Source organism: Phragmites australis, chromosome 13, assembly GCF_958298935.1.
Source record: "Phragmites australis chromosome 13, lpPhrAust1.1, whole genome shotgun sequence".
NCBI lineage: Eukaryota > Viridiplantae > Streptophyta > Magnoliopsida > Poales > Poaceae > Phragmites > Phragmites australis.
Genome location: NC_084933.1, coordinates 24,467,772 through 24,494,153, shown reverse-complemented (window position 1 = coordinate 24,494,153; position 26,382 = coordinate 24,467,772). Strand labels below are relative to the sequence as shown.

At 44.9% G+C, this 26,382-nt stretch overlaps 5 protein-coding genes across 8 annotated transcripts; 2 read left to right on the top strand and 3 right to left on the bottom strand.

Annotated features, from left to right (window-relative positions):
* Positions 1-5,992: 5,992 nt before the first annotated feature.
* Positions 5,993-7,147, top strand: LOC133889551 (acyl-acyl carrier protein thioesterase TE3, chloroplastic-like). The gene is made up of 5 exons (XM_062330030.1): positions 5,993-6,281; positions 6,375-6,478; positions 6,577-6,686; positions 6,831-6,926; positions 7,031-7,147. The coding sequence occupies exons 1-5, from the start codon at positions 6,007-6,009 to the stop codon at positions 7,145-7,147; spliced, it is 702 nt and encodes a 233-aa protein (XP_062186014.1). The 5' UTR covers positions 5,993-6,006.
* On the bottom strand, positions 6,966-9,430 carry LOC133889339 (protein TRIGALACTOSYLDIACYLGLYCEROL 1, chloroplastic-like). 3 transcript variants are annotated; one of them, XM_062329857.1, is made up of 2 exons: positions 8,145-9,430; positions 6,966-7,162 (listed from the first exon to the last, which is right to left on the bottom strand). In XM_062329857.1, the coding sequence occupies exon 1, from the start codon at positions 9,296-9,298 to the stop codon at positions 8,270-8,272; it is 1,029 nt and encodes a 342-aa protein (XP_062185841.1). In that variant the 5' UTR covers positions 9,299-9,430; the 3' UTR covers positions 6,966-7,162; positions 8,145-8,269. The 3 variants fall into 3 exon arrangements, with proteins under 3 accessions (XP_062185841.1, XP_062185842.1, XP_062185840.1); XM_062329858.1 differs by lacking the exon at positions 6,966-7,162 and adding an exon at positions 7,247-7,541; XM_062329856.1 differs by lacking the exon at positions 6,966-7,162 and adding an exon at positions 7,247-7,532.
* Positions 9,431-15,634: 6,204 nt separating this feature from the next.
* Positions 15,635-16,945, bottom strand: LOC133887675 (zinc finger protein ZAT1-like). Its single transcript, XM_062327637.1, has one exon. It carries the CDS (start codon positions 16,902-16,904, stop codon positions 15,837-15,839), a length of 1,068 nt encoding a protein of 355 aa, XP_062183621.1. The 5' UTR covers positions 16,905-16,945; the 3' UTR covers positions 15,635-15,836.
* Positions 16,946-18,384: 1,439 nt separating this feature from the next.
* LOC133889550 (uncharacterized) lies at positions 18,385-19,877 on the top strand. Its single transcript, XM_062330029.1, has 2 exons — positions 18,385-18,768; positions 18,845-19,877. The coding sequence occupies exons 1-2, from the start codon at positions 18,530-18,532 to the stop codon at positions 19,875-19,877; spliced, it is 1,272 nt and encodes a 423-aa protein (XP_062186013.1). The 5' UTR covers positions 18,385-18,529.
* Positions 19,878-20,089: 212 nt separating this feature from the next.
* On the bottom strand, positions 20,090-22,226 carry LOC133889166 (glutathione S-transferase T3-like). 2 transcript variants are annotated; one of them, XM_062329638.1, is made up of 3 exons: positions 21,782-22,226; positions 20,817-21,251; positions 20,090-20,739 (listed from the first exon to the last, which is right to left on the bottom strand). In XM_062329638.1, the coding sequence occupies exons 2-3, from the start codon at positions 21,234-21,236 to the stop codon at positions 20,173-20,175; spliced, it is 987 nt and encodes a 328-aa protein (XP_062185622.1). In that variant the 5' UTR covers positions 21,237-21,251; positions 21,782-22,226; the 3' UTR covers positions 20,090-20,172. The 2 variants fall into 2 exon arrangements, with proteins under 2 accessions (XP_062185622.1, XP_062185623.1); XM_062329639.1 differs by lacking the exon at positions 21,782-22,226 and having other exon boundaries at positions 20,817-21,382.
* Between the last annotated feature and the right edge of the window lie 4,156 nt (positions 22,227-26,382).

Here is a 26,382-nt window from a genome sequence, read left to right as displayed (position 1 = left end):
GCGCACACCACAAGACGGCATGTCATACAGGGTGGCCATGATGGACCACAAGATAGTGCGAGCTATTCCAGCAACTATAGTATGAGCATAGTTTTGGATCGTATTCGTACAACTATCCTATCCCTGATGCTCAGTCAGAACCTCCTATTTAGTGGGTCTATGAATGGTAAGATCCTGAGTTTTATGCCATATTGTAAGGATAATGCTCAACCACTTCTGCATGGATAGAACTAAGTTGGGCAGATTTTAAGACAGAGTTGCTATCTATATAACGGATAATACTTATGTCCACCGAGGAGTACAATACAGCCGAATTTAATAGCCCCCTCCCCGTTAAAATCTGGTGGTACTGAAGGTGATGATAATTTACTTTTTGCAACTACTTTATTTCAATACCATGGTATTATACTAATTTTTTCCATATCGTAGGTTGCACGTGACGTGGATACTATGCAAACTACATTTTAAGCATCGATAATTATTTTGGTAAGTATTGATGGATGGCATGTGATTGTCTTTCTACCTTTTGTATAGATAATTACATATATTTATGAATTTGAGGTGCTACTTATGTAATATATGCATATATTCGATAAAACAATTATATGGCCATGCTTGTATTGCCATTAGTACCTATTTGTTTCCTCGAAAATGTTCAAAATATAGCAAAAGTCATGCCAAAAATTTTCTGATTAAAAAAACATAGCAAATCTCATGCCATATTTTTTCCCTATTTTTTCTGTTTTTTGTGATTTTTTTTGTTTCTTTTTTATTTTACTTGCATTTCGTCGAAACTCAAATTATGCGGTCGGTTACCGCTGTAATTCGGTCGATAAATCATCCAATTCGGTCGAATTAATGTGTGCTCTATTATCATTAAAACCGATCAATAAATTGTACAATTCGCTCGGTAAATCGTGAAATGCAGGCGGTTACCGGTTATTCGATTCGCTCTGAATTCTCGCTGAATTTGCAAATTTGATCAAATGAATTTGTCTGAATTCTCGCTAAATTTTGCACAGTTATCACGATAACCACAAATTTTTAGTAACCATCGGCGCCCGGTTTTCCACCTCCAAATGCATTTTTGAACCTGGCCCGCAACATGAGGGCCAATATAGAAACAAAAATGATGATTACAATGAATTAAGTGTTTCAAAAGTATTGATATGTGCTCATAAGAGCAACTTGAACTACTTGTACTGAGAAGAAGGAACAAAAGTACTATTCCTATATGCACAAAAAGTAGGCGTATTTTATTTTAAAAAATAAAAAATTATAGTTTAACTAACATTAAATCAAATTATAAGAATGTCTAGTGTATAAAAATTATACAACTATATTCATAATTTAAAATAATTTTACACTATATAGATTTTATAGCTATAAATGATATATTTTATGAAAAAAAATTAGTTAAAATCTAACTTAAAAACCAAGTTTAAAAGAAATAAGACTACTTATTTCTAAATGAAGAGAGTAGCAGAGTAGTAGGCAGAATCATTATTCTAAAGCTGTGCTAAGCGAACAGCATCCGTCTGGAAGGTCCATATCTTGCCTCATGGACTACTTCTCTTCTAGTATTAATAATTCGAGCATTCAATCATATGTCAAAAGAACTGAATATCTAGTGCTTTAAATGCTAAATCAAGTAAGCTTTCCCATATATATAAGTAATAGCAAATTGGTTCTATAGTTTAACAGAATACTGCTAAAAAAAACATGGATCCGCCAAATGGGTGACTAGCAGACTGGTTCCACGATATACTACTAAGCATCTTAACGGCTTCCCTCTAACTTCTAAAAAAAAACATCGATTGTCAAATAGGTGAAGGGCGTGGTGTGCAGGTGTGAATGGTTCGTCGAAATTGGGTTCAGTTTTTTGCGTAGGTCCAGTCTTATTTTTGTGGTTTTTTTTGTTGTGTGGGCAAACAGATAAATATATAGAAACCGTGTTTGTCAGGACTCTGATCGTGACGGCGTAACCGTCTCTGATCGTAGTGCGTCTTAATCGCGCGACTCTCTCTCTATATATACTGCTAGCCACTGCACAAAGGAGAGATGTGAGACACCACACGAAATTAGGGTTTTGCTAATTTCTCTCTGTTGCGCCATCGCACATAGTCTACTCCATCCTGTTATGCCAGTGTGCATCGACGAACGGGAGAGCAGGTCTCTAGAACCTATCGCCCTTGGGATCTTGCACCAAGAGAGGGCGAATAAGGTTTTTGGAAGCACTCGTCGTGACTGATCGCGGTCTGCTTCCTCTACATCATCGCGATCTACTTCGACTACTTCGCCTTCGTCATCGCCTAATGGATCGACATCACGGTGGCCTCTGTATCGACTACTTCATCTTCATCATCATCTACTGTATTGAGCATTAACACTATAGGGGCGTCTGCATCTCACGTCATCATCGGGTACGTATGTAAATCCAACTCGAGTACCTAGTTGAGTACATCTACTGGTTGGGTACTGTTGGGGATGATCTCTCGCCCCCCTTCGTATGGTAAGTCAAAGTCTACCGGTGGCTAAATACTGATAGGTGTTGCATTGGTGTTTCAGGTAATGCAAGTGAAGGCCATGGCGGACCTTCGGTCTCTACAACCTCCCCCATCCGTGCAGGCGAAGGCCACGGTGGATCTTCGGTTGAAGCCCGAAGGTACGTCTGCGACCCCTGCCGCCCGCGTAGGCGAAGGCTGCGGCAGGCCTTCGGTCGGAAGTTGAATGTTGACCGGCGATTCCGCTCACCGGATCGGGCGAAGGTACTGGCGTGTCTTAGGCCGGAGGCCAAAGGTCGACCCACGGCGCCGGAGGGCAGGAGTGAAGGTCGTAGCGAACCTTCGGTTGGAACTTGGAGAGGGACCCTCAGCGTAGCCATGGGACTGGCCAAAGACCACAAATAGACGTTGAGACCCACTTAACCGTCCAGGGCACAGTTGTAATTATGCAAATATACTTGATTGTACCATAATGCCCTCGAATATACCGGAAATGTGGTAGTTGAGAGGGCTGAACTGTAAATCCTAGCGTTAGGTAGTTGGGTACGGACTATAAATAGGACCATATTGTACCTGAAGTGAAAGAAAAAATCAAGATTATTTACTCATAACACGTGTCACACCCTGGAGCCTTCGGTTTTTCCCTAGAACGAAGATCTTCTTTGGTTGGGGTTAGCGGTTCCAACAGGTACCTAGTCGAATATCTTGTCAAGGACATGCTCTAGTCGAGGCGTGTTGAGACTTGTCGAATCCTACTCAAGGCTAGTCGAATTTAGTCGGAGCTAGTCGAAATACAATCGTTATTGATTATTTGCTTCCGTTCTTGTTCATTATATTTCAAGAATTAAATTAAATTTTGAAAGTGCTATTACTTCCAGAGGTCATATTTATAGTAGGAAGCCATTTCGGTCTCTAATCTTTCCTCCAATGCTTAATTTCGTCCCTCAACTTTCAAATCGGCCGCTCCAGTCATCTAACTTTACTTTTGGGCACAAAATAGTCCCTAATTTGATGTGGAGTGCCATGGCGTGTGTGTCCTTTACTAGGTCATCACGTACCAATTGTCTCTTTTACCCTTTTTTTCTCCATTAGTAAAGAAATCAGTTGCAGCCTAACCCATTCGTTCATCCCGTCAAGCATCTCCCATGGCGTTGGACCTCATTCTTGTTGAAATTGATTCCCAAACCCTAACCAAAATTTGCCAAATACCTCACCTCCACTTCCATATCATTGGAACCCACAAGATGTGCGCCAGATCTTGCACTGGAGGCCTAGTGAGCTTGCACCCTTCTTCCCCTCCCCTACGTCATTCCTCTCGCTTGTCATGCGCTCAAAACGTGTCGCATCAAAGCGCCATGAAGGCGAAAGGGGTAGGCCAGTCAGGTAGGTTGAAATAGATGGGTTCTTTGCGGGACAAAGGAGGGGTACAACAGATATTTAGCATGTGTGCACATGGTTACCACAAAAACCTAGTGACTCATCGCTGACTAGGCACGCCATATGGCGTTCCACATCAAATCAATGACTAGTTTGAGTCCAAAGGAAAAGTTGGAGGCCTAGAGTAGTCAGTTTGTAAGTCGAGGGACGAAATTGAGCCTCAGAGGAATGATGAGACACCAAAATGGCTATTCCACCTTCTAGAAAATACAAATCTTGCTTGATGATGCGCTCCCCCCCCCCCCCCCCCCCCCCCCCCCCCCCACACACACACACTCATGTACCTAACAGATGGGCCCTAGGATGTTTGTATCAGCAGCCGTATGTACACACAACAATTAACACATGCATGCATGTGTACACGGACAAGATCAATCATTGTCTCAAAACGGATTATTACAGACGGATGTTAAACCCTATCACATACGGGTTTGAGTTTCGTCTATGCAAAAATGCTTGAGATATGAAATCTTATGACACATCACAAACAGTTTTTGTTAATATCCATCTGTATCTTGTGACATATCACATACGGCTTTTGTTAATTTCTGTCTATGTCTTACATATCACAGACAATTTTTTTAATGCCCGTATGTGATACTATTATCAGGAAAATAGGATTTTGGATGTAGGATTTTGCACGCGTGTGGTTTGTGGGCATCGAACTTGTGACCTCCGGTCTCACGTGTAGCTTCCTTACCAACTCACCTATACATCATTGATGAAAGCAATAGGATATTTTATCCTTTTAACCTTTATTGTCCGAAACTTTAGAGAATTATTTGAGTATCTAAATTACTTCAAATGAAAAGGTTATATAATGTAATGTTATAGATCTCGTAAAGAGCTATAATTTTCATATAAAATTTTTCTTCAATTAACGTTATTTGAAAATTCATAAAATATTTACCCTACAGATACAAGAGGTTTTTCTTAATGTCTATATATGTCTTATGATATATCATAAACGGTTTTTCTTAATGTCTGTATGTGTCTCGCAGAAGATTTTTCCTAATATCCGTCTGTGTCTTATGATACATCGTAAATTATTTTTGTTATTGTATGTCTATGTCTTACACATTAGAAATGATTTTTCTTAATATCCGTTTGTGTCTTACACATTAGAAATGATTTTTCTTAATATCCGTTTGTGTCTTATGACACATCTTTGATAATTTTTCTTAATGTTTGTCTTTATCTTATCACAGACGGTTTTCGATATGTTTTATTACAAACGGTTTCTATCAAAAACCGAATGTGATTTTTAGCACACCAAGACAACTAGTCATATTACTGACATAACTTTTGAAATCATCTATGACACCCCGTCTGCTTTTACTATTTTTGTGGTATTGAATGTGCAATGGCCTAGAGCCATTAGTTATGGACATATGGTCATTAATATAAGATAATTAGCAACCCTTAAAATACAAGGAATTACATAATCTAGCCGCTTTATCCATTACTCCCTCCATTTAGAAAGAGTAAGCGTATTTTATTTCGAAAAGTCAAATTGTGTGTATTTTAACTAACATTGAATCAAATTATAAGAATCTATAGTGTATAAAAAATATACAACTAGGTTCACAATTCAAAATGATTTCATATTATATAGGTTTTGTGACTATAAATGATATATTTTATAAAAAAAATTAGTCAAAATCTAACTTTAAAACTGAGAAAAAAATGTCTACTATTTTTAACCGATGGAATAGTACTCCATGAGTAAACGTGCACGTGCTCCAACTTGCCCGCGATTCACACCTTCTCAAGGTGACCAGTCGAAAACCGACTCCATGAGTACAATCTAGTGGTCGGCTCCAGGTAATTGAACAGTGTTCAACTCAAGCCGTAGCCAGTACGTATATTAAAACTGCTGCCTTTCTGGGACCATGTCAAGCCTAATGGCTCACGCACACGATTAGAATTTTGTTGCCCACGTTTTGATTTTGCGATCACCTATTTAATTGTCATGCATTGCCATCAATGATAAGAACGATATCCAACACCAGCCACCTAGAGATCCAGAGATCAGACAAGAACGCGCCACAAATATTCCCTCGCAATGCAGCAGCACATGGGCAGCCTCGCTCCTCGTGCCACCCGCCTCTCCCCACGTCTACGCTCTGCCGGTGGAGGAAGCTTATTGAGCTCCGGCCGTGGCCACCGCGTGGTGCTCGCCGGCTGGGCACGTCTCGGCAGGGTCACGGCGCGCGTCGTCGCTGCCCCGGAATCCTGTCTGCTTCAGGATGCTGAGATCACCACCTGCAAACCCAGCTCCCTGCTTGATCAAGGTGCTGATCAGGCAATCAACGCATCAAACCAGCTTACCACCATCAGGTTTTTCCAGATCGCTTCGATCCCTTGATTTCCTTCCAAAAAAAATACCATGCTCTCCAACTGAATCCTGGTGTTTGCGATATGAGATTACAGGAACAAGGACAAGTTTTTCCAGGTCGAGATGACGGTCCGCGACGATGATCTTGACGAGTACGGGGTTGTCAACAACGCGATCTACGTGAGCTACATCCACACTGGTCAGCCGTATATGTCTAGCTCTCTCAGAGATTCTTACTCATAGAAGCCTGAACATTCACATGATTCCTATTTCTATATACGATTCGAGATGTATCAGGTCGTGACGTGCTTCTTGAATACCTTGGCATCAGCGTGGAATACTGGGCCTCTACGGGCAACGCCATGGCTCTTTCAGAGCTAAACCTCAAGTACTTCGCGCCTTTGAGGGTATATATGTTCCTTTCCAGGATGAATGCATAACTTGGCAGTTTGTTTCTACAAACCTATTAACTTGCCAGTATGTTCAAATTCTCCATGTTTATGGTAAATTTCATGCAAGGAGATCTCACAAAATTTATGTTGCATCGCCAGAGTGGTGACAGGTTTGTCATCAAGGTCCGGCCTGTGCAGATCAAAGGCGTGCGAATGGTAATCCACCATTTGATCGAGACGCTTCCAGATCGTAAGGTACGCATGCATGGGCAGGGTGCTCCAACATATTCGCCATTATCTCAAATTCTTATCAAATGGAACAATCTAGCTAACAATTCTGCATATTTCTCACTTGTCAGCCCGTATTGGAAGCTAGAGGAACCGTGGTTTTCCTCAACAAAGATTATCGTCCAACTCGAGTATTCCCGGAGGTGTCAGCGAAAGCATGGGAGATGTTCGCTTGCAAGGAGGGCTAAAGCTAAGAAAGAAGTCTGCAAAAAGAGAGGAAAAAAGGAGCTAAGAAAGCAATAGTCTTCACTGCGTTCGCAGCAAATCAACTATTATTTCACGGTGTATACATTGCAATTTGTTTTATTGAACTTTGTACCGAAAATGTACGAGATATGAATAAGATAGAACTGGACCATGGTCCCTAAACTTGCACCAAAGTTACATTTTAGTCCCTAATTTCGCGGACGATGATTTCTACACCACCAATATACGAAAATGCAACAAACGGTGTGCCCCTTCCTCTTGTCAATCACCACTCCCCTCGGCCTCATGCACCGCAGACGCAGGGCCGCCGAGCTCCGGGCTCTGGCCACCTCGTTATGCCGTGCAAATCAAAGAAGAAAGGTGCGCCTGAAACATCTAGGGTACTGATTATGTGTGTGCTCAGACGGGGTGTTTAACATGTATGTCATCTTAACAATGATAGGATGTTCGAAAAATTCTTATTCCATTACAATGATTTTGCTGAGAATACTGATATATCTAATATCTCAGACATCTACTGATCCTGACAGCTCATGTAGGAAGCTAGAGGAACTTGAGTTTGTCTCGACAAACACTAGGGTGCAACTAAAATGTATTTTCCAGAGTTGCTGACAAGCCACTGCTGTTAATCTCATCCGTGGAAGTCTAAAGCTAAGATTAATGTTCTCTGCACTACCAGGAAAGCCAGATTCTTAATATGAGTGTATGTACTTTCCTGATGTAATATGTTCCAATTGATAGACCATATTATTTCACTCTTGTTTTCTGAAAGCATAGCAATCGGTATTTGCACTTCTGCCTAAGCAGATTGTAACAAGATTTTCTTTATACTTCTCTTAGCATGTGTTACACTGGTTCGACCAATAGTATCATGAATAAGGTCATACATCAATCACACAGAGACAATTGAGCGGCAGTTTAGCATAGAACAAACTAATTGACTTCTCAAGGATATAAGGCGAAAATTAATTGATTCACCTGGAGACTGGAGAGTGGCTGATGATGCAATGTTCGCCTCTTTGAATCCACTGCACCATTCTTGTTAATGTACAAGACTAAACTACGCTCCTAGGAAGCAAAAATTTCCTCAGCAGTGCCCTGCCTCAACCCATTGCATACTTGAGTGAATCACCAGCACCCTGGAAGAACAGGCAAGAGAGAGCAAAGTCTGCAATGAAGATCCCAACCAAAGATACGACCACTGCAGATGTTGTGGACTCGCCAACGCCCTTGGCTCCTCCATGGGTTGTGACTCCCCAGGCACAGCTCACCACTGCGATAATGGCACCAAACACCTGAGATTTCAGCAAGGAGCTGATTAAGTCCCACGGCCGCAGCGCCCTGCGCGCTGACTCCAAAATGACGCTGACGCTGACGCCGAAGACGGAGTCGGCCAAGAATGCCGAGGAGGCGAGACCCAGCGCGAAGCTGATCAAGGTCAGGACGGGGAGCGCAAGGACGCAGGCGAGGACACGGGGGACCACGAGGTAGTCGACGGGCTGCGCGCCAAGGACGCGGAGAGTGTCGGTCTGCTCGGACACCTGCATGGTGCCGAGCTCGGCGGCGAAGGCGGAGCCGACGCGGCCGGCGGCGACGACGGCCGTGACGACCGGCGAGAGTTCGCGCGCGAGCGCGAGGGCGAGGACGCCGCCGACGGAGCGGTGGAGGCCGAGGCGGGTGAACTCGCGCACGAACTGGATGGTGAAGGCCATGCCGACGAAGGCGGCAGTGAGGAGTGCGACCCCCGCGCTCCCGGGCCCCACCCGTCGGAGCTGGGCCAGGAGGTTGCGGCGGTGGACGCGGCCCGTGAGGACGCGGTGGAAGACCTGCCCCGCGAGGAGCAGCGCCGAGAGCCCCCGCCAGATCGCGCGCGGCGGGGACCACTTGGCGAACAGAGAAGGCGTGGGCGGGGCCGGAGGCGCCGGCGACGCGTCCGGATGTGGCGGCGAGGGAGGGGAGTTGTTGCTGGCGGTGGTGGGCGTGAGGGAGAGGCGGGGGACGGGCAGGCGGCGGCGAGAGGGCCGGAAGCGGAGGAACCGATACTTGGGATTGGGGCTTGCGCTGGACATGTGGAGGAGTGGGTGGGCCGTGGCGGAGGTCGGACGGAGGAGGAGGGCAGCGGCGGACGACATGACGGCGGTGGTCGGAGATCGGGTCGGCGGTGGCCGTGAGTTGGTGGGTGGGGATGAGAGATGGGGAACGGCGTGGTGGACTGTTGCGGGGAGGAGGAGGGGTTCTCTCGTCGTGGGCTTTGGGCCGCGATGAAGGCGGACAGGACGTCTTGTTTGGAACTGGTATTGTTGGGCTCTGTGGCCTCGTAATTGACCCGAGTATCCGGCTTCATTGGGTGATCTTTGCTGGTTCCCATGGGCTGGGCTATTTTCTTCTGCAGTCTTGCTCCGTTCTCGTCAACAAATCAGTTTCACTTCCTCTCAAAGAAAAGAAAAGAAACAAATCAGTTGCTTTTGGCGTCTGATTACATTTGCTTATTAGCCATATGTCAGGTACTTGGAAATTAGTTGGAATTGTCCTGACCATGCTTTATTCAATTTGGACTAGCTTCCATCAGAGCATTGATCATTTGATTGCTTAAGACCCCGCACACCTTGTAATCTCTCGTCGACGTCTCTCTCCAATCCGTGTCTTCTCTCGAAACCTAACCTCACCGGCCGGAGACAGATACGGGAGCTGTCCATTCCGCGGTACGGATCGCTCGCACATGCCGAAGCACGCGGCCGCGAGAACCGAAACCTCACGAGCGTACGGCCATCGGAGACGAAACTCATGCCTTCCCTTGCCTCGCCTGTAGATCACTGCATCTCCCAACGTGATTCACAACCTCTAGATGAAAGTGCTTGTAAGCTTTTGCAAGTTTGCACGCCCCTAACCGATAAATTGATGTTGTTTAGTGTAGCTGGGTTTCTAAAGATCAACATGAGTAATGGTGACCAACTGACTACACTAAACTGCAGGTGTGCCACGGACTCGGATACTCGACACGCAGTGACTCGGGTAAGTCCGTCTCTTTCACCGAACGTCCCCCTGGAGTATTTCACATTCGCATCAGCGAAAGCACACCAAAGCAGGTGGAAAGGCATCTAGGCTTCAGAATTATGAGTACCTCTCCTTGCTTTCATGCGTTTCAATATGGTTGTACGTAAGTTCAGTAGGTACGTGGTAGCTTGGTCAGTACACGCTCCTCTCTGTCCTGTTCTGAATTTAGGTTGCAAACAAATGCATGAACTAGCAATGCCTTTCTCATGGGAAGAAATAGCTATAGCCATCCTCAAGTCACCAGACAGATACACCAATGAATTATATAAATTCTTCATTGGCAGCATGAAGCCAGACCTGACTCAAATCTTCAATAACCTGCATGCCGAAACAATGGGTCTTTCAGGAGTAAATGTTTCTTACATTACCTTGATTTCAAAGAAAGACAACCTGAGGAACTAGGCAGGGTTTAGTTGCTCGTACAGGCGATGGTCATATATAGGATGGTTCAGTTAGATGGGTTGATCTTAGATAGGTTGGTGCATTTCTAATATTTGACTACTAATATATGATGATACATATTTCTATTTGGTTGGTTGTATGGAATGAGACGATTTAGTATAAGGTTCTGTTTGGTTACCTCAATGAGTTGATCCTGGATGGATTGTATAGAATGATAAAAATACATATAAATAGAGTATTACAAAGGAACATATTTTTTTCACCATATAATCTAGGGATGAAAATAATTTTAAAAATTATTCCATCACATAAGAAGAATATTAGTAAATTTTTCCCGATTTTTGAGAATTTATTTGAGGCACTAACAATTGTTAGAAGTTATAAAATGTAGTCTTTTTGGAGAATTTTATTTAAATTCAACATAAATTTTTGGGTGAATACAATTAAAATAGGTTGCACATGAATTATGAAACACATACAAAAAGTTCTATATTTTTTAGAGCAACAGAAGACCGATTTTCAAATACTATTCGCAGCAGGACAACTCGGTCCTGGATTAAGGCACAATGTGGGAGCCAAGATTGAGCTGCATAGTTTGCCAAGATGTGTAAAGGAAGTTCGAGTCTTTGTACGACAAACTGAATATTGAATAACCTATGAAAATATGTTTTATTGAATTCATTATCAAAATGGTGACATGGTGCAATGATTAGTGAAACAACGAGCTTGGCCGTGCAACATGCCATCATGGTGGTAAGCGCTCAAGAGCAAGGTTAAGTCTTTGTGTGACCAACTAAAAAGCCTATGCGGCTATGTATGACTGAATTCTTTAGTGAAATTTAGAAATCGGGCAATAGGTATTGATCTATCGTATGTCTATGAATGTACATTGAAAGGAATTGTGATGTTAAAATGGATATTGTAACGGATCTGGCTACGCTATTAGCATGGCATCATACTAGTTCTATTGAATGAGTGTGCCTTAAACAGTACATGGACACTTGAAGTTTGCTCTAACAATTGCTCTGCAGAATTATTTGAAGAAAACACAGTTGGACAAGGGCATTATATGGTGGTGATTGCAGTTGAGAGTTAGGTAAGAATGTTCCGAAGTGACTCACATTCTCCTAGAAGCTCTTGATGTTATTCCATAATTCTTTCCATGGTTAGCTAAAGCTCTGGTGGACAAAGTGTTGTCACTTCCATTTGACACGCAACTTGTTGCTCAGGCTAGGCGCAACAGTATGAGATTCCCTCCTTCCTTCTTCAAGCTGGTAATTGTCAAGGTTTGCTACTACTATAGGATCCGGGTGGCGCAATTGCAGCGGCTTGGGGGCAAGCTGCTAGGAAAGGGGAATGCCACGGGTGGGACTTGACAGACTGGGCTAGGCTGTGGGAACAAGTGGTGCTAAAAGGGATCAGATGGGAGTCAAACAAAGGGACGACAAACAGAACTAGAAACGACTTCGGCCTCTCTTCCTCCTCTGTGCTTGCCCCCCTGCCATTCTTCCGTTGTTGCTTCTACTCCCGATCTATGCCTCTAGCTATCCATATGTATCCCCAACTGCTTGAATCAAGTACGGGAATCAGAGTATTCTCTTGTGTTTGTACTGAAGTAGGTGTTGAACCGAGTAGGATCATAACGCGTTGTCGTTGTGAGCCTATGAGTAGGTTTTTGATGGGGGAAGTGGGAGAAACGTGGTGAGAAATCTGATTCGTGAGAGCAATGCAATGGCTGAGATTGAGCAACTCTGCCCGGTGGAGTTAACTACTCAACTCCAGGGGATCTGCACCCGACCGAAACTTTCAAAGTGTGTTACCGAATCCACTGAAACAGACACTACAGACGCTTTTTAGGAACACTAAAAATGCCCCATGGCAACCACTGATTGGTTGGCATAGCATTTCTTCATGTCCCCTTGCCAGTGTCATGGTAAAACTAGTCAAGAGAAGTGCTAAAAAAATAAGCATCTAGGGGAGGACGTTCTTCTGGAATTTTATTAAGATGATGTCGTGTTTCGAATCCAGACCGACTCAGTGAAAATATGTTCGATTGACCATTAGCATCATAATAAGCTTGGCCAAAAGAAGTGCTCCCATGCTCGTCTTTTAACCAATCCTCACTTTCTTGCTCCGACTCTATGTTAGGATTGGCTTAACTGGCTGAGAAAAAAGATTCGCAGGGAGGCGAGAGAGGAAAGCAAAGGGAGATGCGCTGTTCGTGGGCCATATTGTTCTAATTGTGAGACAGCAAACGCATGACAGGGTACTACGTGCCCCTTCACTGCTCACTTGTTCGCGATGCGTGGGGTGGGGCGGACACCTTCCAACTACCATGTGAGCGGCGCGCGACGGCAACTGCTGCCTTGACGTTCCACAGACAGACATCGTCAATGTACACGTCTGGTGTGCGTGCGGTATTTATACGTCTCGGTGTTTCAGATGACAAGCCCATGATTATACTGGTGCGATACTAGTAGAAGTGCAGGAATAGATTAGTTGTGGATGGTTTACTGCTTCAAAAACTGTTTCAAAGACAAAGTTCTTGAGATACTAGTTGGTGGTATATGACGTTGTAAGATTCCCACAGGTTTTCCTTCTCCAGGTCTGTCTTTTATTATGGTAAAAAACCCATCCTTCCATGCCCTTTTTTTCTTGCCGTCTTCTCCTTTTAGCACTGCAGAACCTTGTACCATGCCATGGCAATGCAAAGAACAGTGCACGAGAGGAAAAAAACGATGCTGCACTGTGCAGCACGAAGAGGAGGATCAATGGTGGTTAACCCACGCGCTGTTCGAGAGAGTGACACTCCTGCGTTGGCCTTGTTAAGCGAGAACCACCGTGCGCCATGGTACTTACATCACTAATCACTACTGTATTCACCAATCAACTCTCCCTGTTATCTACGGAAGCTAATTCTATAGAATCAGATTATATAACAAAATTAAAGTCTCATAAAAAAATTTTATTAAAAGATTCTATATAATTTGCTTTTACTGCAGCTCGGTCCACGGAGTAGTCACACCGGCAGGCGGCAGCTGCGTCATCGGCAGACTAACCGTCGCTTTAATCTGCCTCTCATCTTTCACGCATGGACGCACATGACGTGCGTGACTGATCCCACACGGCGATAACTACGAAGTGTAGCTGTAGTAGACTAGTAGTAGCACTTGTTACGTGGAACTTGCTACGTGCCTTCTTATACGTACACTTGTGCAGTAAGGCTACCAGGGCCAGTAATTTTCTTGGAGCAGATTGAAGATAGACATCGCCTTTGTACCGTGTCTGACCGTGAGAAAGCCGGTCCAAAGCGAGTAGGAATTCCCAGCCGGGATGGGACGTAGTCTCTGGTGCTCACGAAAGTCCCGCGTCCAGTGACCCCGACACTAGCAAAAGTTAAAATAAAAGCAGGGAAATGGTGTGCTTGGCTGCAGCTTGCTCCGTATGTTTCTTGTCAGTCCTGAGCATACTTTTCAGCGCGTCTTTTGGGGGCGTGTTTGATTCTAGCCTCTATTGTGCCAAACCACAATTTACCTCTGCCGAGGTATTTAGTTTGGCGTTCTCTACAAAAAATTGGCTTTCTCTATACAACCACAAGCTAAATCTTGGACAAAATGGTAATTCAGCTGTGGCCTTGGCACTTTAGCAGCAGCAGGAGAAGTAAACAAGAGAACAGGATATCGATTACCTGGCTCGGACTCGGACCCATCTGAAAAGTTCAGAGCTAGAGTCGTGCCTTCCAGCCGTCCATCCATTGATCCAATGGAAGCATCACCTGCGGTCCTGCACGCTGGCTTTCCGCACCAATAAGCTACAGCCACGCAGAAGCGCAGACGAGACCAGTTCACACAGGCGGCGGGAGCGAAGGAGGGCCCATGTGTCATTCCCCGTTCCCTCCCAGCTGCCGTCTGCTGCTCCGTGGACCAACCGATTTACGAGCGAGATCCGCCTCGGGCTCCGCGCCCCAAGGCTTCCCCAGGTGTGGTAACAGTACGAGCGCCATTACTAAGAATAATCCCGATTAACTGTGCGCTAATCCCAGAATTAATGACCACTGACCAGCAGAAGCAACCCAAGAGGGACAGATTTGAGAGAGATAGGTGGCAGCCGGATCCAACGGGGCCTAGTGCTTAGTAGTTAGTGGAAGCCTCTCTAACCATTTTTTACTATGAATGAGAGAGATGAAGAAGAAAAAAAAATCAAGAAGAGTGGGAATTGGATAAAACCTGGCTCCGTCCTCTAGGTGCCACGTGGACACAAGCGGTGGGCCATGCATATAACTACCGGCCTCCCAACGTGGAGAGAGCAGCCCCTGAAAAATCGAAAATCTCTGACGAACTCTTCAGCTAGATCTCAACGAAACCAACGACATGCTAGTATTAGGAGTAATCTCCAAGGTATTTAGATTCGTATAATGTATCATTCTAGACATAATTTAAGCTGCACTCTGTTTCATTAGTTGATGCGACGGACAATCAGTTGGGATGCATCAAGTTTGTGCCGGCAGTGGGGCCCACTGGCAGCGAGAGAAAAGAATGCAGTACAAAATGGTCTGGACAAAGCACGAGCCTTTTAACTGCTGCTCCCGGCGGGCGAAGGAAGGATGCCATCGGCAGATGCTGGTGGTGGTGGGCGGCAGCAGCGGAAGCAAAAGCAGAGAAAGGAAGGGAGCAAGCACCACCGGAGTTCTGCAGCTGCATGTGGATGCAACTATGAACACCCACGCACCAGGCCGATCCTGCATTGGTGTCGCCATTTTGTTGCTTGCGTTTTCACCAACTGGCTAACGACCGCGATTGCCTTGGTGGTTTGCCAAGTCCTCTACGATGAAATGTTGGAACGAGAACAGCTGGAGACTGCAGCGGAAAGCAACAGTTCGGCTAAAGTTTTTTTTTTTATCCTATCTTCTTCTGGGATATTTTCTCGCTTGGTTAAGATCGAGCATTCAAGAACTAGCTCTGTTAGCTGCCCCAATCTACTCTGCTCCATAGCTTGAAACAAACAAAAAGATAGAACGAGAAGGGGACTACAGCAATATTGTAGCTGATTGAATCAACGCAAACAATAATAAGAAAAAACTATCCAAGCAAAGATGTCTCCTTTTTTATCAGTTTCTTTACCTTTCCGGCTGCTTTGCTAAGCAGCTCGTTCTCCATTGGAATCAACCGAAAGGCGAGCGAGACAAAGCAGTCGGTTTGCTTGCTCTGCTTGCTTTCAAGGACCTGGCTTCGACGAGAGGAAGGGATCTGACACGGCGGAGAGCTCCACGTCGTCGAAGGGCGCAGGGAGGTTCAGATCAATGAAGCCGAGGCTTTTGATCGTGACTGGGGGATCAGCTTCTGATGCAGCCGCAGCGGCGGCGGCAGCGGCGGCGGCGGAGCAGAGGTGGGACCGCTTGTGGCCGCCCAGAGCTTGCCCGGACGCGAACAGGCGGAAGCAGTAGGGGCACTGCGCCTTCGCGCCCTCCTCGCCACCGTCGCATTCCAGCAATGGATGCAGAGGGGCAGGAGGAGGAGGAGTGTTGAGCGGAGGCGCGCAGCAGCCGCCCCTGCCGCCGCGGACGTTGCTGGCACGGTGCCCCCCGAGGGCCTGGTACGATCGGAACACCTTCTTGCACGCGGGGCACTGGTACCGCGTCTGCTTCTGCGCTGCCACGGCGAACGGGCGGGCGCCGCTCTCGTCGTCGGAGTCGACGCGGTAGGACGGCAGCTTCGGCGAGGGCCAGGAGTCGTGGGAGAGCATCATCAGGGACAGCGCAACGTCCTCCTCCGGCGTGGCCGCATCGGACACCGAGCTCACCGGCTCGGCGTCCCCTGGATCGGCGTGCGCGCGCTTGGCGCCGGTCGAGGGGCAGTCCGTCGTCTCGCTCTCGCGATCCGAGAAATTGAACTCGGCGAGTCGGACGCGCCGCTTGGGTTTCTCCCTGAGCATGTGCCCCTGGATGCACTTCTTGCCATTGGCCTCGTCGACGTCGCCACCGGCCGCGATGGAGGTGGACGCGGACGACGCCGAGGAGATCTGCGACCTCGAGGCGGCGATGGAGTGGGAGCGCATGTGGCCGGCGAGGGCGCGGGGGCTGGCGAAGCGACGGGAGCAGACCCTGCATGTGTTCTTGGCCATGGCGAGAGCTTGATGAGCTTTAGGAGGAAACTGGGATGAGAGATAGCTGCCTGCCTCCGCGGGGGAGTTAGAATATAGCGGAACTGCCAAGCTTCCGCACATTATTCCTTTCCCTTTTTTTCCTTTTTGTTTTGTGGGTGGCTTCTCGTATCCTTGATTCATTGCATTTGTCAGAGTAGAACAGTAATTTAGACTTCTAGTGGAATTCGAATGATATCTTTCGACGCCAAATTAAAGAGTGGCGCGTTACATAAAGTGAGTCAGTGACACACCGTGAAAATCCAACACAACAATACGTGGCGCGTCCAGGAAATTAGGAAATTCTAGTACCTGCGCTCCGACCTGCAGTGACTTACTACTACAAGGACTCAACTGCAAAAAAGGAAAGAACATGATGCCAGAAAGAAAAAGAAAAAATATTTCGTAAGCAAATTGTGTGAATCATTGTTGTTCGTATGAATGAAATGGAATGACTCTAATGTTTTGCTATCTTGTGGTCCATTGCCCGGTCTTGATTGCATTGCGCAGAGCTCAGTTTTTGCCAACAGTGAAGTATTCATTATTTCCTCAACCATATATAAATGATTTTTGCACGTATACTCTACTTCATGGCGCGTGTGCGCGCGCGCCTACTCTAAATCTCAATGCAAGAATTACGAGCATCAGTATTACGTTGGATTCTTTAAGATGTCTGCTCCGTGGCAACCAATTTTCTTTTCATGGACTTGCTTAATATAGATCAGGTTTCTCCTCGCTAAACCGCAATTCCATTCGGATCAAGCCTGATAATGCTGTTTACCCGTTACCCCACTTGCTCGACCTGCTCCAGTCTTGCTGGTGTGGCATCTGTGCAGTGAGTTGGGCAACAGAGATGGGAACAACAAGTAGGTGACGAAGAAGGTTGGGATGCTGAGAAGACTAGGGAGAAGAAACAAAATGCATGCATCGCATGCTGAATATGCATTGCATGGAGACTGATGGTGGAGTGTAGCTTGGGGAATTAGTACGCGTCAAATTAATCGGATGTGATATAATTGTAATGGCACACAAGAGTCGCTCACACGGGAATCAAAGATCACGATATGGTATAATTAGCCGCACAGTAGCTTACTCCCAAAGGCAGGCAGCCATGCATGCATCAAAATCCCAGCCATGTCCATCCAAATCCAACCACACCTTACCTATTCTTTCCCAGTAATTTCTCCCTCCGTGAATTTACTCCTTCTTTTGCGAGGATCCCTGAAATTACTCCTGATTTACTTACACTAACTTCCATCCATTTTTACCACTGCAGCAATGCAAGTTACTCGTTTCCCATCATTTCTCCAATTAGCAGTACTTAGAGCATCTCCATCCGGCCCCCTAAAATTGACCCCTTATATCTTCATATAGGGGTTCTTTCTATCCAGACTGACCCCCTATTTCTCTGTGCGCTCCAACCGACCCCCTAAATCTGACCCCTTATATTTCACTCACCCATATTTTAATATTATCCTTTAACTACCAAATTAATTCTAACGGCTATATTTCTAACGGTTTTTTCCCAACAGCTATTTTTTGCAACGGTTACTTTTTTTCAACGTTTTTTTTTTCAACGGCTATTTTTCCCAACGGCTATTTTTTCCCAACGGCTACTCTTTTGTCCAACAGCTATTTATTTTTCAACGGCTACTTTTTTTCAAACGGCTAGTTTTTTCTAACAGCTACTTCCAACTCTATGTAAACCCGGCCAGTCCCCGGTTGCCATTCACAAGTCACACTCCTTTGTAGTTCCCTCTCTGATCGAAATGAGTCATCATTTTCTGGTAGATTCATCGTCGTCGGAGGAGGATGATGACGACGAATTCATTCTTGCTACACTACACCAAGCACACACTCAATATGCGCTTTTGAATGCTGCACGACCTGGGGGTTCTGTGCCTGGACGTCAGTATATCAACCGCAACAGAGAAGCCGGGCATTGGAGGCTATACGAAGACTACTTTTCAGATGCTCCTACCTACGGTCCAACTTTCTTTCGTCGCAGGTTTGTATCTGTTTTTGTTTGTTCATTATTTTTGTGCATCCTCTGGGGTTCGGCTGATTCTTATTACTTTCTTCAGGTTTAGAATGTCTCGTTCTCTATTTCTTCGCATACTGCAAGCTGTAGAACAACATGATGATTATTTTGTGCAGAAAAGAGATAGAATCAGACGTCTTGGGTTATCTCCTTTGCAGAAGATAACCGCAGCATTTAGGATGCTAACTTATGGAGTAGCAGCAGATGCTACTGATGATTATATTCGGATTGCAGAAAGTACTGCTGTAGAGAGTCTTAAAAGGTTTGTGAAAGCTATTGTTGAAATCTTCGGTGATGAGTACCTGAGATCCCCAAATGATAATGATACAGCTAGATTACTTACAATTGGAGAGCAAAAGGGTTTTCCCGGTATGCTTGGGAGCATAGATTGCATGCATTGGAAGTGGAAGAATTGCCCTGCAGCATGGCAAGGTCAGTTTACCGGTCATGTGCACGAGCCCACCATTATTCTAGAAGCCGTTGCTTCACATGATCTTTGGATTTGGCATGCCTTCTTTGGTTTACCAGGATCTCACAATGATATTAATGTTCTGCACCGTTCTCACCTATTTGCAAATCTAGCTGAAGGGCACGCTCCAGAAGTGAACTACACCATTAATGATCATAATTATACAATGGGGTATTACCTTGCAGATGGCATATATCCTCAATGGGCCACATTTGTTAAGCCAATACCATCTCCACAAGGGAATAAGAGGAAATATTTTACGAAAGTACAAGCAGCGGTGAGGAAGGAGGTGGAACGAGCATTTGGAGTTCTGCAATCTCGTTTTGCCATTGTTCGTGGGCCAGCAAGATTTTGGGATCAAGACACACTAGGACAAATCATGACAGCTTGTATCATCATGCATAATATGATCGTTGAAGATGAGCGAGATGCAGAAGGTGACCACCATTTTGATGGGATGGGAGAAGTTGTGACAGCTTCTCATCGTCCTACGGCTGAACTGCAAGCGTTTCTTCGAACTCATCTAGCCATTACTAACAGGGAAACTCACTCACAGCTTCGTGATGATCTAGTCGAGCACCTGTGGAAAAAATATGGAGGGGTGTAGTGTGTAGTTGTACCAATATAGTCGGTACCTGCCATGTACTGTTTTAATTATGTATGCACTCGTAATAATGTAGTCAGTACCTATTATGTATGCAGTTGTAATAACGTATGGTAATGTATGCAGATTTTTCATCACACAACAACTAACATAGATAGTCTGTACAACTAACATAGATAGTCCATAAAACTAACATAGAGTTTGTACAACATACTTAAAGTTTATACAACATACTTAAAGTTTATACAACATACTTAAAGTGCCAACAAAATACTTAAAGTTCTATATATGAAGTAGCTCAACCCGAGCCTGTGCCAAACAGCCGAGCAATGATCTCATCCTGCAAGCGTGTATAGTAATGTCGTTGTCGCTCACTCATAGCACTAAGATCCATATTCATCACCTTATCATCTTCAATCCTTCTCCTTAACTCAATATCTTGTTCCTTCAGTTCAATCTTTTTCTTCTCAAGTGCAAGTCTTTCATCATTGCGCTCTTTTTTTGCAACCTCTTTCAAGGCTTCTGCCTCTTTCTTCTTAGCCCACAAGTTTTCCATCGCTTCCATGTAAAGATTATCTCCAGAAGAAATGGGATTTTTACCTCGCCGCTGTCGCTCTTTCTCCGCCTTCCTACCTACTGGCCTAACCACGGGCTCTGAAGTATGACCCTCCCCATCAACCTCTAGATGACTCTCATTGGTCCCAGGACTGGACAATGGACTTCCAGTGGTGGATGTCTTCTGTTTTTTCTCGCCGCACCTATCCTTCCACTTTTGCTCGTGCTGCAAGATATTCCAACAATGCAACAATCCGAACGATCTGCCTTTCGGATCTTTTGACTTATACAATTCACATGCATGCATTACCTACACATGTAAGTACACCTTATTAGACTTGCACCACCATATAAAATGACAATCAAATAAAGAAGAGAACATTATACCTTATCTTGTTCTGTCACCCCGCTTTGCCTCCTGTTTTGAATCTGAACATAACATCCACAAAATCGGTTAACACCTTCTAGTATGACAGACCAACGATGCTGTAGAGAATTGGAATTACGATCAGATGCAAAGTCCTTGTGCTCATGAAAATAATCAGTAATTCTTTGCCAATACGTAGCACGTGATTGTTCATTCCCTTGTATAGCATCCAAACTAACTTCTAGCCATGCCGACACCAACATGTTGTCTTCTTTTACACTGAAATTTTTTGATCTAGCCTTTTTTGCTTTTTGGGATGCACCAGCTTCTACATGTGGCGTTTGTTGCTCCTCAAGTGGGCTTGCAAATTGACTATCATCCCAATACGGTCCATTGTCTTCAATGTTTGGATCACTCATCAAATCCAAAAAACTATCCATTGTTGTAACCTACACCTGCATAACACAAATTGTATACATATAATCAATTTTTAGCATTGCAAAATTTACACATAATCAATTTCTACCATTTCTCTCTAAAGCCGGCCCACTCCAAACCTCTCTGCAGCCGGCTCCAAATATCTCCCCGTCGCCTCACTCTCCCAGTCGCCTCCCTCCTCCTCTCTCCCACTCCCCGGCCGGACTCCCTCCCTCTCTCCAGCCGGACTCCTTCTGTGCCAGACTCCCTCCCTCTCCGAGTTCCTCTCTCGCTCAGATCTGCTGGGCGGGGCACCGGAGGTGCTGAGCCGGCGGCGCGGGCAGGGGGGCAGCGGCGCGGGATGCCAAGGGGCCCGGCGGCGCGAGCGGTGGGGCAGCGACGCGAGCGGCGAAGGGGGCCAGCGGCGCGGGCGGCCAAGGGGTCCGGCGGCGTGGGCCACGCGGAGGAGGCGGCTGCGTCGGCCAAAACGGAGGAGCCGGCTGCCAGGCAAGCGGAGGAGGCATCAGCGTGCCAAGCGATGGGACAGGGGAGGGGGGCGAAGGTGTACCTGGCGTGGATGGCGGAGGAGATGTCTGTGGCGGCGCGGGAAGCCGGCGAAGGGGGCCAGCGGCGCGGGCGGCCAAGGGGTCCGGCGGCGCAGCCAGGGGGCCAGCGGCGCGAGCGGCGAAGGGGGCCAGCGGCGCGGGCGGCCACGGGGTTCGGCGGCGTGGGGCACGCGGAGGAGGCGGCTGCGTCGGCCAAAACGGAGGAGCCGCTTGCCGGGCAAGCGGAGGAGGCGTCGGCGTGCCAGGCGGCGGGACAGGGGAGGGGGGGCGAAGGTGTACCTGGCGTGGATGGCGGAGGAGATGTCCGTGGCGGCGCGGGAAGCTCGGTCGTTGATGGATAGGGGCTCGGTACACACTTCCTACAGATGAGGTTCGAAGATGCAATTTTAGGGGTCCCTCAAAGATGAGGGGTGAGAAAGGGAGCCGGTTGGAGAGGTTTTTGTACTGTTTTTCCTAAAAAATAGGATAAGGAGTGAGAAAGGGGGCCGGATGGAGATGCTCTTAGCTGAGGCTTAGCAGGCAAGCAAAGCGTCAGAGTGTTTCTGACTCTTTGCCTCTGCCCGTGCGACGTGGAAACGCTTCTGGTGCGCCTTCGAGAGCCCTTTTTCAACTAATGTGCCGTTTGGATGGAAAGTGGGGATCGGAAAGGGATTGAGATACGATCTAGAAAATTTTATCTTAATCATTCATCTCTCTTCCATTTTTTATTCTAATTCTTCATTCATTTCATTTTCTCAGTCCCATCTCTCTTTTTCCTGTTGCCAAACGCCGCCTAACTGCTTTCGAGATTTCTGGCTACGCATTAGGTACATCTCGATTTACATGATTAACAGCACGTATAAACAGATGTTTAAAGGATGTGTTTATATAAAAAATCTGGGTTTTTTTCAACTATAATAGGACATGTGCTTAAGTGGAAAGCAAATATTTACTTAAACATCCCTACTTATATTAGTACTAACAAGATAATTAATTATATTTAAGCATCTATAGTTTTTGTTTGTTGTAATGAATCATCCCAACATTATTCTAATTAATTATTAAGTCCCTCATTTATATAATCACGACATCAACGATTAATCAGAATACCGCTCTGGTAGTCCTAACACGTGTTTTGTATCTAAGATCGAAACACATGTCTTTTTAACATTTAACATCACAACACATCTTAATAAAAAGCGAGTAATTGACATTAAATTACAAGTTCTTAAGCATTAACAAGTTATTACAATTTACAACAAAAGAGAGTAGGAGAAGATAAAAACCGACTCAACTCCTAAACAACAAAAGAAACTATGCAGTGTAAGACTAAAAACTATATAACAAAATGAGGATAAAGTCATATACCATTAGACTCCATCACAAAAAGCACGACCTCAGAGTAGTTGCCTATTCACGCCCACCATCACCCTCGACAGGCGTGAAGTAGCCAAAGACTAACTTCTCCTTGCTGGTGGCACCTGAAAGAATAGCGTGAGTACTAAGGTACTCAAAAAACTTAATCTATAGTGAGCACTTATAAAAATAGTCAGACTCTAAGAATCATACATTTGGATGTTATTAAGAACATGACCACATGGTTAAGTAAAAATTATATGTGAAAGCAAATTGACATAAACATGTGAGCAACTATCTCGTACCAAAATTGATATCACTCTATTTTAGAACCACCCACATGAATATATCGGTAACAGTAACTATAGTAAACATATGTGTGAAGAAACCATCTTGACATATCCACCATATCATCCTAAGACTCGTAACTCTACGACCGATACGGATGGACAGAAGCGTGCTCATGATCGAGAACGCGACAATTCAAATTATTTTTTCACCCTGCAGGGGTACTTTGAACCCACATGACTTGAGAATCATATGACTTGCATGACCACACATGTCCATACAAGGTGTACTCATGTTAACCTTTTCCAATATGCCTCAATCGTCTAAATCGTGCATCACTCGGTGTGGAGCCCACTTTTGTTAACTCCTAGAGCAACCACAAGTGTCTCTAATAGCCCGTCCACTCACACCGTCGATGTTTAGACCCAAATGATCACAGGTATAGAGGTGTTCGGCTTACCTTACCATTATATCGATATGTGATGAGCATAAAAAGTGTTAAAGACAACGGCACCAATGGACAATGCTTAAACGATACAAGCGGTCTACGGCACTCGGGCTCCTCCCTCGACCTACCCTAGGGACATCATCTCGGACAGAAAGTAACCTTAACTCCGTCCACATCTTGTCTCATACTCACCACTCATCCAACCATCAATATCATAACCCACATTATCATAGTGAGCAATAATTAAACATATAACTCGTGAGTGATGGAACATTCCATCACTCGATTTCTACCGATGATCTATGCATCGCTAAGCATCTCGATTAACCTTTGAATTAGACGACATTAAAATAAACCCCGGTTACAAGGATATGAATCATCAATATCTAAGACAGAAAATGTAATGTATCAATATAGGTTCTATCCATTTGAAAACCGACCTCGACTCATCATTATGCAAACATATATAAAGCGTAATTTATCATATTATACATATATGATCCAAACTACTCGGAGAAATATGCTTAGATACTTACCTTGTTGCTCAATGATCGCCGGATACTAACCGCGCAGCACTCACAAAATTCAGTGAGATTGGCATCGCCTTCGATCGCGGTCGGGTCACGTAACGGTTCTTCATTCACTAAATAAGAACACGTACAATAATGAGCATAAATGAAGTGCAACAAAGTATGCAACAATATGTATAAGATGAAATGTCATAAAACTATGCTTCATAATGCATGAAAATATTTTTTCTAAATGGCACTAATTATAACATGATTTGTCCTAGTGGTTTCACAATTTATGGATATGATATCAATTAACTGTGATTTCATTAAGCTAAAACATATTTATTTAATTAATTAATTATCACAAATCATTTAATGAGTTCCAACATTTTTAACACGTAGTTGATACTCATACGAAGCTAACGTAACTTGTTTCATGATTTTTAGAGTTAGTATGAATTAATTATGAATTTTACAATCTATCATTACAAAAGGAAAATAGCTGATGAACAGTAATCGCGGAGTCTCCGCGAATTTTTACGAACAGTCCGCACTGCGAAGTCTCCAGACAATTTTTTTGGAGTCTCCGAAGTTTTGCAGAAAGCATTTCTTTATGGGAAAATGGACGATTTGATTTTGCGAGTTTCTTCAAACTAAAGTGAGAAATATTTGAGATAGTTAATAAAGTCTATAACTCACTTATCAACCAATTCGATTCTCTAGCTCAAATTCATCCAAATCCATAAATCGCTTTGAAGCTCAAGAACTCAAGAATTTTGCTCCAACTCAAAATCGAACATCCAAATCATGCATTCTCGTCAGAGAAAGCCTAATGGACTTACCCACGGTGCTTATTGAGGTTAGTGACCGTCGAGTATGAAGGAAACGGAGTGAAACGCTCAGAAGGGGAAGAAATCCGGTGTTTCTCGTGTTTCAACTATAAACACCGAAACGAGTCAAAATCAGCTCAAATCCGTCGAGAATGAGCAAATAAATTGGATGGATGCGTAGCTTAGGATCTAGTGATCATGTGGATACCACATACGTACCTCGGTTTCGCTTCTAGAGAGAGGAATCCGAGGAGAAAGAGAGAGCTTGAGAGAGATGGAGAGCAGCAACTTGGCTGCTCGGGTGGAGAGGGAGAGCGTGGAGAGTGAGAGAGGAAGCAGGTGGTGCTGTCCATTTAGAGTAGTGGGTGGTGGGGTCACATGTGGAACCCACGTGGAAGAGAGAGGATGCCTGTTTTAACTGCGAATTTAGTTTTTTTTCTGAATTTTTTTTCTCTCGTCCGAATGACTTTTAAACGAAGTGCTCTAATATACCAAAATAAATTGTTCAAAATTAAGCACGATACTAATAACACACGATTAGATTTAATTATATGATTATGGATTTTGGAATGTGATATTTGTATTAAAAGTTATAGTTTTTATATAAATGATTAATACACGCTTTCCTTAAGCGCGTTACTATAAACATTAATGCCGTAAGCACCTACTCCAAAGCTAATCACCCGGCAGCATTGCTGCCCAAGCGTCACGGGAACAGCGTGTTCATCATGCGCGCACCGGTGAGGCTGAGCCATGTGTACGAGCCGCTGTAATAAACTAGCACCAGTGCTGGTGCCAATCGACTGCTCCATTGACACGGGCCTGTGCGTCGTGTAGAAACTGTAGATGGATGGACTATTGATTCGGCAGGCAATTCAGTTCGTACCGAGTTACTGACACTGCAGCGGGGCAATAGGAAACGTAGGCCAAACAAGTACTAGCACTTGTTTCATTGTTTGTCTCCCCTGCTTCTTTTCCCTGACATATTCCTGCTGTCTCTGTTCTTCTCTGGATGCCCGTCTCCGGCCTTTCAGAGTTTTCATCAGAATCATCATTGGGCTATAATTTCGTATTGATTCTGAAACCTGATTATAAAGCAGGCACTGTTTGTTCTTCTTTCTTGTCTGCCGTTGCCGGAGAAACAAAATCACGGGAGTAAATCCGGCTGTCGACCAAATGGAGCAACAGGC